Below are 15298 nucleotides of genomic sequence, written 5' to 3'. Positions count from 1 at the left end.
TCTCGGAACTGCCAGCTTGTGCTGCACAGAAGTGAGGGGAGCTTCTCTCACCCCTGACCTCTCTTCCTGTCACCCTGTGCTGGCAGGCAGTCTTGGGGTTCTGCCGTGACGCCTATTAATAATTCTGACTGGAAGGGATTGAGAGACGACCCGTGGTATTCCTATCCACAGAGTTCAGTTCTGTGATTAACCTGAGGGTTGCCAACTTTGCCACGCACCCAGTATTTTCGTTGATCACCATCTGCAAAATAAGAAAAGAACTTACTTTCTGAAGGGTTAGTTGGAAATAACTTCCTTTAATTGAACTGGAATCCCAGTGGTACAACAAAATAGAAAAAGAAACCTACAAATGGCGTACTTGGAGCAAAACAAACCGGAATTTCAAGGGAAAAAATGTCGAACTAGAGAATTAAATATGTATCTAGTAATGTAATTCAGAAGGAACTATATTATAAGCTAACCAGACAATAATACTTGGAAGAACTGGCTGCAGCTGAAGTTGAATTCAACTTGTTACTCAGTTCATTAAGAAGTCTGCCTGTATTTAAGCCCATTTGCTTAAATGGAACTGTTTCAATTCCATTTTCTTTTTCCTGTTTAGGTTCTAACACATTTAGCTTCACAGCCTGGGATGACACGTAACTAATCCCCCTGAAACCAGTTAAAGGAGCGAACTTAATAGAAAAAGACGACCGTGTTTCCCTGAAAATAAGACCCAGCTGGACCATCAGCTATAATACGTCTTTTGGAGCAAAAATTAATATAAGGCTCGGTCTTATATGAGACCCAGTATAACATATTATATTTATATAAAACCCAGTCTTACATTAATGTAAGATAGGATATAATATAATAAGACTGGGTCTATATTAATTTTTGCTCCAAAAGACGCATTAGAGCTGATGGTCCGGCCAAGTCATATTTTCGGGGAAACATGGTATGAACTTTAGTCAGGTCATAGATTTTAACCTTGGCAGTGTTCTTTTGACACAGCAAACTCAAGTATACCTTTTTTTTACTGTGCTTTGCTTCATCGCTCTTTGCAATTATTGCGGTGTTTTATAAGACCCTCCAGCAGCAAAAAGATTGACTTGATGAATGATTAGCATTTTTTAGCAGTGAACTATTTTTTAATTAAGGTATGTCCATTGCTTTTTAGGACAATGCTTTGCACACTTACTAGACTGCAGTATAATGTAAACATAACTTAACAGCACTTGTAAAACCAAAAATTCATGACTTGCTTTATTGCGATATTAATTTTATTGCAGTGGCTGCAACCAAACCTGAAATACATCTGAGGTATATTTTGTTACCTGTACAGAGAGCAGTATATGACTTATGATGTCCTCCCAGTGTTATGATTCAAAGACCTTCTAAGCCTTGTATGTGGGATAATGTGCTCCAACTTCCTGTTATTAAAGGCAAGTTTTAACCTCCCATATAGAGGAAAATGTTTGTACTGAGCCTATACAAATTAGCTTAACTTTCATGACAATGAATTGACCTACAAACGTAAATGATTTTGTGATTGTGAAAATAGAGGCTTAAAGGGACGTTTCTAGTCCCAGTTTTATTATTAAACAACAAACTTTAGATTCTGTAACTTGGCTTCATTATTACACATGGATATAAGCCACATTCTTCTTTTTTCTGACTTCCAGAAGTTTAAGAAAAAGGACCTGAAAACATTTTTTGCAGAGCTTTGAAGCAAAAACCTATTTCTTAAACATTTGTATGGTAGCCTAATGATACTTTAGAGGCAGTACATTTGAATTATTCTTTCACTTTAAGTAAAATGAATATATTTGAGCAGCGCTGTTGATATTTTTATTGGTTCTATCCTTGAAATGTCTGAAACTTTTATGTTGAGCAACTGTTCTAATTTACTCTTATCTACAAACAATATACCTGACGACAAGTCTGCTGTAATATTTTTAAAATATTTTTTCACATTAAAATTTTTTATTTGTAAATTGGGAAATTTGAAGGTTTTACTTACGGGATGGAAAGAAAACTAGTCATAACTGAAAAATGACTATGATTGATTAACAGAATATAGTTGTGGATTATCTAAACAGAAATTATGCTGATGTACCATAAGTATTAAGACTGTTAGAAAAAATACAATTTAGTTCATATTATACGTTTGTATTAGTTACATAAATTATAGTAGGAATACCTGTCAAGAATTTAATCAAACTGCAGAATTTTGAGTCAATATACCCTTTTTAAATGTAGCACTTATAACAATTTTGTAATTTCTTTTCTTAAAATATTACTTTAAAAACTTCTGAAAACTAATTTCAGGGTAAACTTTGATCCAGAGAAGGCAACACTGTTCTATGAAATGTTACTATTTGAATATAAATATATCTTAAATTCATGAAAAAGAAAAATGTCATGATAACAGGAACATGACAATGCAATCATTAGGATTATAACTTATTTTCTGAAGTGTTAATTGGAAGTAACTTTCTGTAATTAAAATGAAATGCCAATAATATTTCTCTCCAGTTCAACACATTGTAAGAAAAAGATGCAAATGCTATACTTAGAGCAAAACAAAGAAATTGAAATTTCAAGGAAATAAATTTTGAACTAGAGAATTAAAAAAAAACAAATCTGGTATTCTATCTACTATTCCTAAGAAGGAAATATTATAAATTAACTTCAGCTATTACTTGGAATAACTGGCTATAGCTGGGATTGAATGCAATTTATTACTCAGTTAACTAAGATAAATTGCGAGCATGGCTTGAACTCAAAGTCCAGAAACAGCATGTTCTCCAACGAGGAATGGAACTCCTAAAAAAAATAAAAATTCTCCAAAACCTTTAAGATAATGTTCAGTGTTATTTTAGCGTAGCTAGTCAGTCTCCAGGTCAGTTGAGATTGATAGATTTCCAGCCTTTTTAGACTTTCTTCCCTAATCCCCTCATGCCTTCTTCATGAAACTAAATATTGAGGAATAATTGTTTTTTTATGTTTGTGTTTTTTGGGGGAAGTTAAGATTTAGAGCACTGCAAACAGATTTAGGACTATATAGATTACCTCTTAAGATTTTCTTACCCTCCCCCCCATTGGGGGCCATATAACCCCATTGAGAACACACAGCCTAAATTACCCTTATACTCGTATGGGTGTATTCCTATAGGGGTCTTCCTTTGCTTGGACAACATATTCACTATGCCAACTTGAGGTCTGTAATATGCTTTTCTTGGACTCAACCTTAGAACACCAAGAGGTCTCTTCATCAGCATAACTCACCACAATGATGGCTAACCGAGGATAGTCTTGTGTCCTCAGCACTGTTCATATATGCTGAACTAGTGAACTAATTTCCAGCAAGTATATGCTTTATCAGCATTTTCTTTCTCTAATTCATACAGATGTCCAGCCATCGAGTTATTTAGTCATTCAGTACTTGACTTGCTATTATGTGTTAAGCACTGGGAATGAAGGAGTGAGATAAAAGGCGCTGCGCTCTCTGAATTTACAGTCCATTTGGATTTGTTTCTCCTTCTCCCTATCTCCTAAATACAGACTCCAACCATTTTTGGTGCTAAGGTCACCACAATGTTGAAACTGCAAAAACTCCTTTGAAAATGCCTGGTGTAGAACATCTTCCTAATCACATTCAGTTGATTTAAATATGGAAGAATCCCATGAATTTATGAAGTATGCCGTGGTGGAAAGGGCAGATATGGGCTTTAAAGCCAGGTGGCTATAGTCTTTATCCTGACTTTCTCACTAATTGTGAGGACCTGGAGAGTTATTTCAGCTTTGGGAGCCTTGTTTTACTCGTGTAAAAGGGATAATGATAACCATCTTGCAGAGCTGTGTGGCAAAATGGCTATAAAATGGCTACAGAACCTATCTGGAGTATCATAGAAAGTAGCTGTTATACTTTTAAAATATCTTGATGTGAAAATTAAAGAGAAAAAGGCTTAGGGCGGTCGGTGGTTCAGTTGGTTACAGCGCGAGCTCTCAACAACAAGGTTGCCGGTTGTCTTGCGGGACGGCCTGCAGGGTCTCTGGTCCCGCTCCCCACATAAGAACACAGGACATGGTGAGGCCAAAAAGGAACACCCACGGAGCCATAGGTAGGGGAGTCATATTACTATATTCTCGCTGGCGGCTGGGTTGGAGACACAGGAAACAGGAGCCACACAATTCCCAACCCTCACTGCGCCGCTTGCAGGCTCAGCCACCATCTCCTTGCTAGCCCCCCCTTTTTCTGCTAGCGTAGCCACGGCAGTTATATTAGTGCCCAATGGTTCACTGGTTACAGCTGACGGCCAACTAGCCACAGCTGATGGCCATTTGATTGCAGTCGATGGCCATTTACTACCTGAGCCAGCACCTTTCTATGTGAGGCCGAGAGCCTGGAAACTGCTTTTTGGGGCTCTGTCCCCACACTCCACCCCTACGGGCTCTCGCCTCACAATCTACGCGACAAGTGTCTTCCGCGAGGGGCCCTGTGCGAGGAGCCTGGAGGTGAATGCTATTTCCTGGACACAGCCAAGCTCTCTGGTCACAGCCAGGGTTTCTCAGGGCACCACCAGTACTTCTGGGCACAGCCAGACTTCCTGGACTTCTTAGGGTACCACTAGTCTCCCCGGGCACAGCCAGGGTTTCTCAGGGCACCACCAGTACTTCTGGGCACAGCCAGACTTCCTGGACTTCTTAGGGTGCCACTAGTCTCCCCGGGCACACGTGGGCCTCTCAGGGCACTGCCACTCTCTCTGGGCACAGCCAGACTTCCTGGGCTCAGCCAGGGCTCTCATGGCACTGCCACTCTCTCTGGGCCTCTCAGGGTACCGTGCTGGAACAACAGCGCCTCACAGTCAAGGTGCTTACATATTCTCAATGGTGGCCGGTCAAGACACAAAAGCAAACATCCACCAGTTCCGCTACACGGTGGTATGTTCCCAAACAGTCAAGTGGTCCATTAAATTAGGGATGGAAGGCAATTCCCCATAGTCCATAGTCATTGCCAGGGCTGTCCTGGGGGTGAGGGATGACTTTGACCTCACCCTTATCTCCCACGGAGGACTCAGCAAGTGTTTCCTCCTGGGACTACAAGTCCTGCATCCGGGCTGCCTCAGCAAGCACTTCCCAGCTCACAGGGCCGCAAGGACCTTCGCTTTCTCCGGCCTCTGCTGGTTGGGGAACCGTCCATGTCTTTCCACCCCTTCACGGGGTCCAGCTCTCAGGCAGCTGCTCCTCCTGGTCTTCCTCCAACTGAGTGTTCATACGCACAAACCGCTCCACCGCCCTTCGGAGAGCCTTGGCCGACACCGTACCCTGCTCGCTGCGCCATGGGTAGTGCAGGGGATCCTGCCGACTTCGCCATGTGTCATGCGGGACGGCCTGCAGGGTCTCTGATCCCGCTCCCCACATAAGAACGCAGGACATGGTGAGGCCAAAAAGGAATACCCACGGAGTCATAGGTAGGGGAGTCACTCCACTATATTCTCGCTGGCGGCTGGGTTGGAGACACAGGAACCAGGAGCAACACAATTCTCAACCCTCACTGCGCCGCTTGCAGGCTCACCACCATCTTCTTGCTAGCCCCCATTTGCTGCTAGCATAGCCACGGCAGTTATATTGGTGCCCAATGGCTCACTGGTTACAGCTGACGGCCAACTAGCCACAGCTGATGGCCATTTGATCACAGTCGATGGCCATTTACTACCTGAGCCAGCACCTTTCTATGTGAGGCCGAGAGCCTGGAAACTGCTTTTTGGGGCTCTGTCCCCACACCGGTTCAATTCCCACATGGGATGGTGGGCTGTGCCCCTTGCAACTAGATTGAAAACAGCGACTGGATTTAGAGCTGAGCTGCACACTTCACAACTAGATTGAAGGACAACTTGGAGCTGATGGGCCCTGGAAAAAAACACTGTTCCCCAATATTCCCCAATAAAAAAAAATCAACTCATTAAAAAAAAAGACAAAAAAAAACTTTATTCTAAAGTTATGTGTTAATGGCTATGGTGTACTGCAAAAAACACTAAGTCAAAAGTGATGGAAGACTTATTTTTAGTTTCCTATTCACTCATAAAACGGGTCTAACTTTCATTAGGTACTGTCATGCAGGGTGTCATGCGGGGTCTCTGGTTCCGCTCCCCACATAAGAACTCATGAGGTGGTGAAGCCAAAAAGGAACACCCACGGAGCCATAGGTAGGGGGTTCATACCACTATAGTCTCGCTGGAGGCTGGGTTGAAGACACAGGAAGCAGGAGCCACAGGATCCGCAACCTGCTGTCTCCTTCTCTGCCAACCAAGCAACCCCTTGCTAACTGCACTCCGCCGTGCTAACTACACTCTGCACTTGCCAGCCACCATCTTCTTGCTAGCCCCCATTTACTGCTAGCGTAGCCACAGCAGTTATATTAGTGGCCAATGGCTCACTGGTTACAGCTGACGGCCAACTAGCCACAGCTGATGGCCATCCAATCACAGGTGATGGCCATTTACTACCTGAGCCAGCACCTTTCCACGTGCGGCCGAGAGCCTGGAAACTGAACTCCTGGCTCTGTCCCCACAGGTACTTTCTCCCTTTCAAACTTTTCCCTCTAACACAAAAAGATTATGTCAAAAGTCTCCAGAGCTGTAAAGTCTAAATCAACTATGTTACAGGTTAGCCTTATTCAACTAATTGTAAATACTATCTGGGTTTTTAAGTTTTACCTGAGCATTCATGCATATTCACACACCAGTAGCCCAGCTGTGGCGACAGTCCCAGAGAGCAGTTTCCAGGCTCTGGGCCTCACGTGGAGGGGTGCTGGCTCAGGTACTAGATGGCCATCAGCTGTGACTAGTTGGCCATCAGCTGTTACCGGTTAGCCATTAGCCACTGATATAACTGCCATGGCTAAGCTAGCATGCGTGGATTGCAGTTAGCAAACGGGGTCGGTTGACAGAGAAGTGGATGGCAGATTGCGGATCGTGTGGCTCCTGCTTCCTGTGTCTCTAACCCAGCGCCAGTGAGACTATAGTGGTATGACTCCCCTGTCTATGGCTCCCGTGGGTGTTCTTTTTTGGCCTCAGGATATCCTGCGTTGTAGTGCAGGGGTCGGGACCTGAGACCTCCGCCTAACACCCTGTGTGACACCAGCTTTTTGAAAAATTTGAATGACGAGTCAGAACTGAAATCAGATCTGTATGCCTGAGAAAAGTAATTTTATGAAATCAAAGAGAGGCTAATATATCCAAATAAACTTTAGCTTCATCCTTCTTTTGGAAGTCATTTAGCAGATAACTAACTAGACCCCTCACCTTCTTCAGGCCATCAGTCTTGACCCAATCCCCACCATTTTCCCATCTCCCCGGGGTACCCAGCCCTCCTGGCCGGGTGCTCCATCTGTTTGCTCACCTGGGCAGCCGCCCCTCCCTCCTTAACCCCAGCGCCCCGCACTAGGAGGCGCCACGCGGGGCGATCGGGAAAATCCGGAGGCAGTGACGTAGTGGCAACTTGTGGCTCTGGATTGGTAGGCTAGGAGGAGGGTGAGCCGCGTCGCCGGAATTGACGCTATCTGGACGCGCTTTCTGCGGAGAAATTGGGGGCGCGGTTTTGGAAATTAGATATCGAGGTGGGGTGCAATCGAGCTGGTGCCAGCCAGGTTTGCTGATCTCTGTCGAGTTCCCTCATAAAGGATTTGCTCGTCTCGCCTTTGTGCGGTTGCTGTTCTGTGTAACGGGTGGTTTTGCCTCGCAGTGACTTCCGTGAGCGCCCTTAAAGGAGGAACGAGGACCGGTGTGGTGGAGTCGAGGAAGCCGCTCTACACCGTCTGCTCTGGGGAAAACGGGGATGCTCCTTCGCATCTCCGAATTCAGCTCGGTGTGAACGGCGCTATTTTCCTGGGCATCTGCTGGTCCCGGCACGTTGAGTGGTTTTCATTAAAAAGACGCTGCTTAATGTAATTCGTGAAGAGGGTAAACACCGTGTTCCAGCCTTTCTCTTGGAGAACCGAGCAACAAGAGAAATGTCTGTTTTCCCTAAAATATCTTTGAGACTTGAGGTTGCAAACTACCTTAAAGAGGGCTTTATGAATGAGGAGGTAGGTCAGATGAACATATTGGATATTTACAAACACTCAAATGTTTGCGCACCCTAGAGAAACAGGAAAAAGTGTGAAAGGAAACCTAATATTTACAGCCATTGTTTCTTACTCTTCTTTCCAAATGTAAAACACAAAAAAACTGCCAGTATCTTTCCGCAGGTGTTAATGCTTTCTAAGAGAAGGGGTAAATGAGCAACGGTTTAACACTTAGGATGGAAAAAAAGGTGCGGGGAGGGGGGAGGTGGGTTGATTATGTGCCTGGCACTGAAGGGCTTACAAGGATGAGCAAGAAAAGACTCCTATCCTGGTGAGTTTGTCCTGTATTGAAGATACACCTGTACTCCTAGAGCGCTTGCGCTGGCGCTCAGGTGGAAGAGATGCTATAATTTATTGAATGCTTCTTAAATGCCACCAGTTGTGCTAGGTGATTTGCAGACCTTCATGTCGTACTCTTAACAATCTTTTGGTAAAGATTTCCTCTCCATTTTAGTAGGTGAGAGAATTGAAGGTCCAAAGATCATGCAAGTGACACAAACTGACACAGCTATTAAGTAACAATACTGAAATCTGAAGCTAAAGAGCTTAGGTGGAATGGAAAAAGGTACCGTTTTGGAATCCCAAGCCCTAACTTTGCATCCCGTTTGAGTAAATTACTTCACATCGCTTAACCTTGAGTTCCTTTTCTGTGAAGGTTGAGGATGGTTAAAAATACCAGGTTTTTGGGGTGTTAATTAGAAGTGAAAGTAACTGGTCTGGTTCCAGCAGTGAGTCCTCAACAAATGTTCCTTCTGCTCGCTGTTGGCGGTGCCTAGCCCAGAAGTCCTCCCAGAACGTTGGCTTTAGTTGCCAGGCCTGTGCTCTTTTCCATTTACCGTCCTGCCTCTAGGCAACTTTGCATTTTCCAGATCTTTGGGTTTTCCATTCAAAGTAAAGCCACCTAAATGTTAATCATTCGTGAAGATGTTACAGAAGCCATGACCTTTAGATCTGATTTTTACATTTTATTTCCAAAGATTATGTGAAGGAATTGAACCGTGTGGAAAGAGAACATATCTTCTCCTGATTTCAAAGAACTTAAAAGTTATAAGGAGCATATGAAGAGCAATGGAAGCATGCAGCATTTGTTTCCTAGCCATTTTTAAAACGGTGAACATTATAAAAGAAGATCCAAATGTCTTTCTTTGACACCACCTCTGCTTCAAACCCGCTAGCTATGTGATTTTACAAAAAGAAAAACCATTTCTTTGTAAAAAGTACTAATGGTAAAGGAATATGTGTGTGTATATATATATATGTATATATATACTCTATTTAAGTATGTTTTTCCAGGACCAATCAACTCCAAGTCAAGTAATTGTTTCAATCTAGTTGTGGAGGGTGCAGCTCACACTGGCCCATGTGGGGATTGAACTGGCAACTCTGTTGTTAAGAGCACCCCACTCTGACCAATTGAGCTAACTGGCTGCCCCAGGAATATATATTTTTTTAAAGGAATATTCAGTTAAAAAAAAAACAACCTTGAGAAAGTACTTTTAGACTGGTGGATTAGTAGGCTGGCACGTGGTTTATGAAGGATCTGTGAGGGGTATAGTCAAAGATGATCAAAAAAATGGGGATATATATGTCTCAAAAAGCTTCAGATAATTACAAGGGAACTTGGTTGTTTGAGTCTTTATAACTTCATTTCTCACATGTATCTTTGTTATCCATCTTTTTTGAATGGTATCCATTTGTTACATTTAATAGTATTTAAAAAACTGATGTCCAGGGATCTTTGGATGACAGTATCAATGTTACTTATTCTTTAAATATTGGTGTTTTAGAAGGCTACTTGCTCTAGGATATGAGGTTAACAAGTAAAAAGCTCTACAGTAGTGACATAGCAGTTAATGCATTATATAAATAGAATGAAATTATGAATTTATATGAATAAATGTAGCAGATATTAATATGTTCAGAATATTAATAATGCTTTGAAGTTGAGTTAGTGTTTTCCTAAGCTTTCTGTCAGGCATTTTGTTAGGTGTTTATTACAACTAAACCCATGAACCCTCTGAAGGAGTATTAACATTTCCTTAGTGTTTTAACACAAACAATACAGCAAAACGAAATGAAACCAAACAATTGCTGAAAGATGTTCATAAATTGGAATAAATGTATATGCATATTCTGCTAATACTTGTATTCATATGATGAAATTAAAACATTTACTTGTTCTTTTCTTTTCAGATTGTATCTACCTTAGGTAAACAAGTAGCAGAAAGGAAGTTTGAAACTCTGTTAAATCACTTGTCACACCCTCCGTCATTCACAACTGTTAGAGTGAATACACATCTAGCCTCAGTACAACATGTGAAAAATATGTTATCCGATGAACTTCAGAAGGTTTGTGCAAATTTTTTATGTCATTATGTATATAATTACATTTTTACAATCTGTGTCATGTTGTTCCCCATTAAAATCCTAAATGATCTCCAATTTTATAAATGCTGAAATCGAGGCTCATCAAGGTTACGTGGTGAATTAGGCGATGTTAAAAATTGAACCTAGCACTTCTGATTTTGAATGTATTATTTTTAGTGATTGGATAGGCCATTTATCTCCTCTGGGCCTCAGTTGCTTCATCATTAAAATACATGTGAAGAGGTCCGGTTTAATCCTAATAAAAGTCTGATTTTGTAATAAGCAGTATATAATGATCAGGAGTGCAGATTGTGTAGCTGAAGTGAGCCCATGCTTAGGGGAGGTACCCACTGATTACCTATAGAATTATATTTTTATTGGACATAAAAAAAAGTGTTGGAGAAGTACCTGTTACTTTAATACAAGCAGGAAATTAGAACAATGTAAAGAATACATGTTTTAAAACAACACAGATTATTTTTTTCTAATCAATAGAATAGTTTTGACATAATACTCATTTTTCTGTAAGTGAAAACAATATTATAAAATAGCATTTTATAAGTTCCAAACAGAAAAATATTTTAAAAATATTATATAATATTTAATAATAATATAAAATTTTTCTTGTTTATATTGTCTCAATTCTTTGCTTTCAAAAGTAGAGCATTTTGTGTTTCATACACTGTGCACTGAAATTTGCCTCCAAAGACATGTAAGATGGAGGAAAATAGATTCCTGCAGTGGAGGGAGGGGGGGTCCTTCAGATTTCATTTTGTAGTTCTTAAAGCTCTTAGAACAAGTAACTGTCAGGTGTCAGCAGACCTATTTCTACCTAATTACTATCTTAATTAAAAGCAAGAGGCAAGCATGATTAAAGGGCTTCCATTTGTATATTGGCTGTGTTTTCAATTTACTCTAGCTATAACATTCAGAAACTCTTAGAAAATTATCACTGGTATTGATTCACTTTAAGATTAATTCTGTAAATTTCAAGTTTTGAGTAGATGCTATGTTATAAGAAGAACCAGCTGTGGTATCTGAATATATGAGTCCAAAATTGAATAAGACTTGGAGAAAAATTAATCTGACTTTTAATCATTGATAGTGATAATTTCATTGAGAGTAATGACATTAGGCATAAAATATAAACAGTTCCTCTAAGCAACTAAAATTATTACTTTTATATAGCCATGCACATATGTTTTCAGTTAGTAAAAAGGAAACTGTTCTGAGGCCCATCCGCAGTGTTCATAACTCAGACAGATACAGATTGTTTTCTAGAAAATTATTCCTAGAGCTTAGATATTCTAGTAGTATCCCTGTCTGAGGGGTATACAAGATCTCATGGGCTAGTATCTAGGATAAGGCAGACGGAATCACTCTGAGTCCCTTTCCGTAAAGGTTAAGATTAGACAGGGAAGGTTGGGTCCTAAGCACTAATTAGGAAGCTGGAGGTAGGGCAATAACTATGTCTAGCTGGAAAGGGGACTTGGAGGTTTTAGACTATAAATTTTCTTTTTCCCTCCGTGTTCCAAAGCTCACGTGTCCTAAAGAGATGTCCCAAATGGGATGATATACAAGTAGGTGATTTGTCCCCAAATTTCTCTGAGCTACATAGTGAGATTTAATAATTTATACATTCATTTGGTTGGTGAGGATGTGGAGAAACTGGAACTTTCATACTTTACAGGTGGGAATGTCAGGAATGTCAACTAGTTGGCCTCTTTGGAAAAGGTTTGGTAGTCTCTTAAAAAGTTTCACATAAGCTTGCTGTACAACCCAAGAGTGCAATGAAAACATGTCCATAGAAATGCTTGCACATGATTATTCATAGCAGCATTGTTCATAATATCCAAAAGGGAGAAACTATCCAAATGTCCATCATTCAATGAGTGAAAAAAATGTGGCATATTCATATAGTGCAATACTATTCAGCAGTGAGGGTAATGAACTGATGTGTGCTACCTCGGTGAACCTCAAAAACGTTATTTTAGTAAGTGAAAGAAGCCAGACACAAGACATTATATATGCTGTATTATTTCAATTATGTAAAATGTCTATAAAAGGCAAATTTACAGAGAAAGAAAGTAGCTTAGTGGTTGCCTATGGTGGGAGCTAGGAACGGGGATTGACTGCAGATGGACATAAGGAATCTGTGTGTGTTGATGAAAATAATCTAAAACTGAATTATGGTAATGGTTGCACAATTCTTTAAATGTACTAAAAATCATTGAATTATACATTTAAAATGGGTACATTTTATTGTATGTAAATTAAACCTCAGTAAGGCTGTTTTTTAAGGGCATGGGGCAGAAACAAACAGAAGAGGAAGCAGATAATATGCTTGGTATAAAAAAATTTGTTTTATGCAAGTTTTGCACACGTGTGGTTTAATGAAAGTATTATTTCTGTATCATTTTAGCATCTGATAGAAAAGGAGAGAAGAAAAACACAAACCTTGATTTGAGAAAGATTAATCAATATAAAATATTTCTGTAGTGTAAAACAAATAGGACTTCTAAAACAAAAGAAAAACAATTGACAGACTTCACCTTCTCCTTAGAAAGATTAGTTTATCATACTCTGGATACTGTAAGGCCATCAAACAATGAGAGAGGGAACAAAAGGCAGAGGGAATTGATGAAATGAGAAGGAGCTTACCTTCAGAGTCTTAGTAGCTGTCTGTTAGATAAGGTTAGTCTGAAATGTCCTTTGCCTGCAAGAAGCAGAAGTCAGGAGAACTTTTGACTTGAGAGAAATGTAGTCAGATTTCTAAAATACATTTTTTTTCTCTTATCAACTTAGAAATAAGTTGATTTTAGAAGTTTTTTCTAGGTAGTGTATGGATGCTACAGGACAATACAAATATCTATTATTGTTACTGCTCTGTCATGTAGTATGTAAAAATTTAGTTGATAATCCCTAGCCTACATGGCAGAGACTTCTTTTCAAATATTTGCACACTGGCCTCTGGTAGAGTATAATACACAGTCCTCGCTATCTAGTCCACTATTCTGCTCTTCATTCTGCAATGTGGAGTGCCCAGTTGTCTTCTGTCTGCAATAGTGGTGTGCTGGTACATATTGAACAGCCCACTTTCTGGGAAAAATAACCCTTTGTGGTGTTTTGCTGATTTAAGTGGTATAAATACTTCCACTGTGGTCAGTTTCAAGCTGCCAGCATGACCATGGAGTTGGGAAGAGATGTACACAGTTGGCTGAGATGAGACCGTGTGAGGTGGCCCCAGCACCTGTTTCCAGTCTGAAGGCCAAATATGATAGAGGATACCGAAAGTCCTAAACCTTTGCCAGAAAGCGTTTATTTCCCTCATCAAAACTGGCATCTGGTGTTGAAAGTGTATAATAAATATTTGTTAATCTCAATCTTTGATACCCTTTCCAGAAGCTTTTCTTAAGAGTACTTACTGCATGCAGCTCTATATCGGATATATGTTTTTAAAGTAAGTCACTGAGGGTAAACATGCATCGTATTTATAAAGCCAAACAGTAAGCAAAATTGAGCCTTATAAAGAATTCGGGATACTTCAGAATCATTATAGAGATCAATTATAGAGACCACGAAGTGGTCTCGAAGTCTTTTTTTTCTTATCCCATTGAATACAGTGAAAATATTCCAAACCAAATTTCATGCTCTGCTAGATAATGACACGAAAAAGCTCCATAAATTGAAATTTATCAATTATAGTCCATTATATTGCTGTATAATTCTGTGTGTTTATTTTTAACAGCAGCTTAATGGATTAAGTGTTCCCATTCTTCAACATCCAGACCTTCAGGATGTCTTACTTATTCCTGTTATCGGACCTAGGTTTGTAACCATTTCATTTTCAAATTACATTATTCTCAGTAAAGTTTTGTCAGAGGTTCATTTTTTCTGTTTGGTGATACTTTCTCCATTATTAGTAATTTTATGTACATAGACGGGGGTTCAGAAATTCATAAATGTTGACTTCATACTCTAATATGGAAAAATAATTACAAAGGGAGACTAAGAATGGGCCCCAATACCTTGAGAGTAATTGATTTTTTTCCCCTCTATACTTTCTAAGAAACTACTATTTGTTTACTTGTATATCTTGAGAGATTCCACTGCTAATACTTGTATATCTTGAGAGATTCCACTGCTAAATTGAAACTTTTTTTGAGCTGCAACAAAAATACAATGCAACGTATTTCTTACTTTCATAGCTGATGTGGTTGTAAATTTTATTAATTCACCATTATATTCAATTACTACATATGTTCTATTATGAGTAGAACAGGCACTGTTCTACTTATTTATGTATTTGAAAGGCATACAAGTATGTTTGAAAACTGAAAAAAATAGGCTTTCATATTATAATGGGAGTTCTTTTCACAGCAGCATTGTAAAATCCCTGATTATGGTATAATTATTTTATATCCATACGAATTATAAATATAAAGATGCTTGTCTTATTAAAGTTTTAAAGTAATTTAGTGGTCAGTAGTAAAGCCATGGTTCAATAAATTGTGGTTTATCCATGCAGTAGAACATTAAATGGCCTTAATGGGGGAGAATTATATATGTATGCTAATAAGAGAACATGTTCATGATTAACTATCAAAATCATTTTGCTATGCATGGGATATTTTTCTTTCTTTCTTTTTTCCAATTAAAAAAATACAACTACACCTTTATGTATATTTATAGAAAAGAGTCTGGAGGGTATAACATACCCAACTATTAACAGGGATTAACTGAGGAGGTTGGATTGGGAGAAAAAGGGTAAGAGGAGATTTTCACTTGTAATATTTGTTTTATTTTTTACTATAAGCATGT

At 39.6% G+C, this 15298-nt stretch overlaps 1 protein-coding gene across 3 annotated transcripts in view; it reads left to right on the top strand.

Moving 5' to 3' along the window:
• Window positions 1–7534: 7534 nt before the first annotated feature.
• Window positions 7535–15298, top strand: part of NSUN6 (NOP2/Sun RNA methyltransferase 6) — a 55400-nt gene continuing 47636 nt past the window's right edge. For 2 of the 3 annotated variants that reach the window (XM_033100605.1, XM_033100604.1), the window contains exons 1-3: window positions 7535–8071; window positions 10304–10459; window positions 14226–14305. In XM_033100605.1, the coding sequence (XP_032956496.1) occupies window positions 7997–8071; window positions 10304–10459; window positions 14226–14305 (311 nt within the window). In that variant the 5' untranslated portion in view covers window positions 7535–7996. The remainder of the gene's footprint in view (window positions 8072–10303; window positions 10460–14225; window positions 14306–15298) is intronic. The other variant, XM_033100606.1, reaches the window with a different exon arrangement.

This window comes from Rhinolophus ferrumequinum (genome assembly GCF_004115265.2).
Source record: "Rhinolophus ferrumequinum isolate MPI-CBG mRhiFer1 chromosome 5 unlocalized genomic scaffold, mRhiFer1_v1.p scaffold_110_arrow_ctg1, whole genome shotgun sequence".
Lineage (NCBI taxonomy): Eukaryota > Metazoa > Chordata > Mammalia > Chiroptera > Rhinolophidae > Rhinolophus > Rhinolophus ferrumequinum.
The sequence above is the reverse complement of the archived record's forward strand: the minus strand, read 5'-3'. Positions and strand labels throughout refer to the sequence as shown.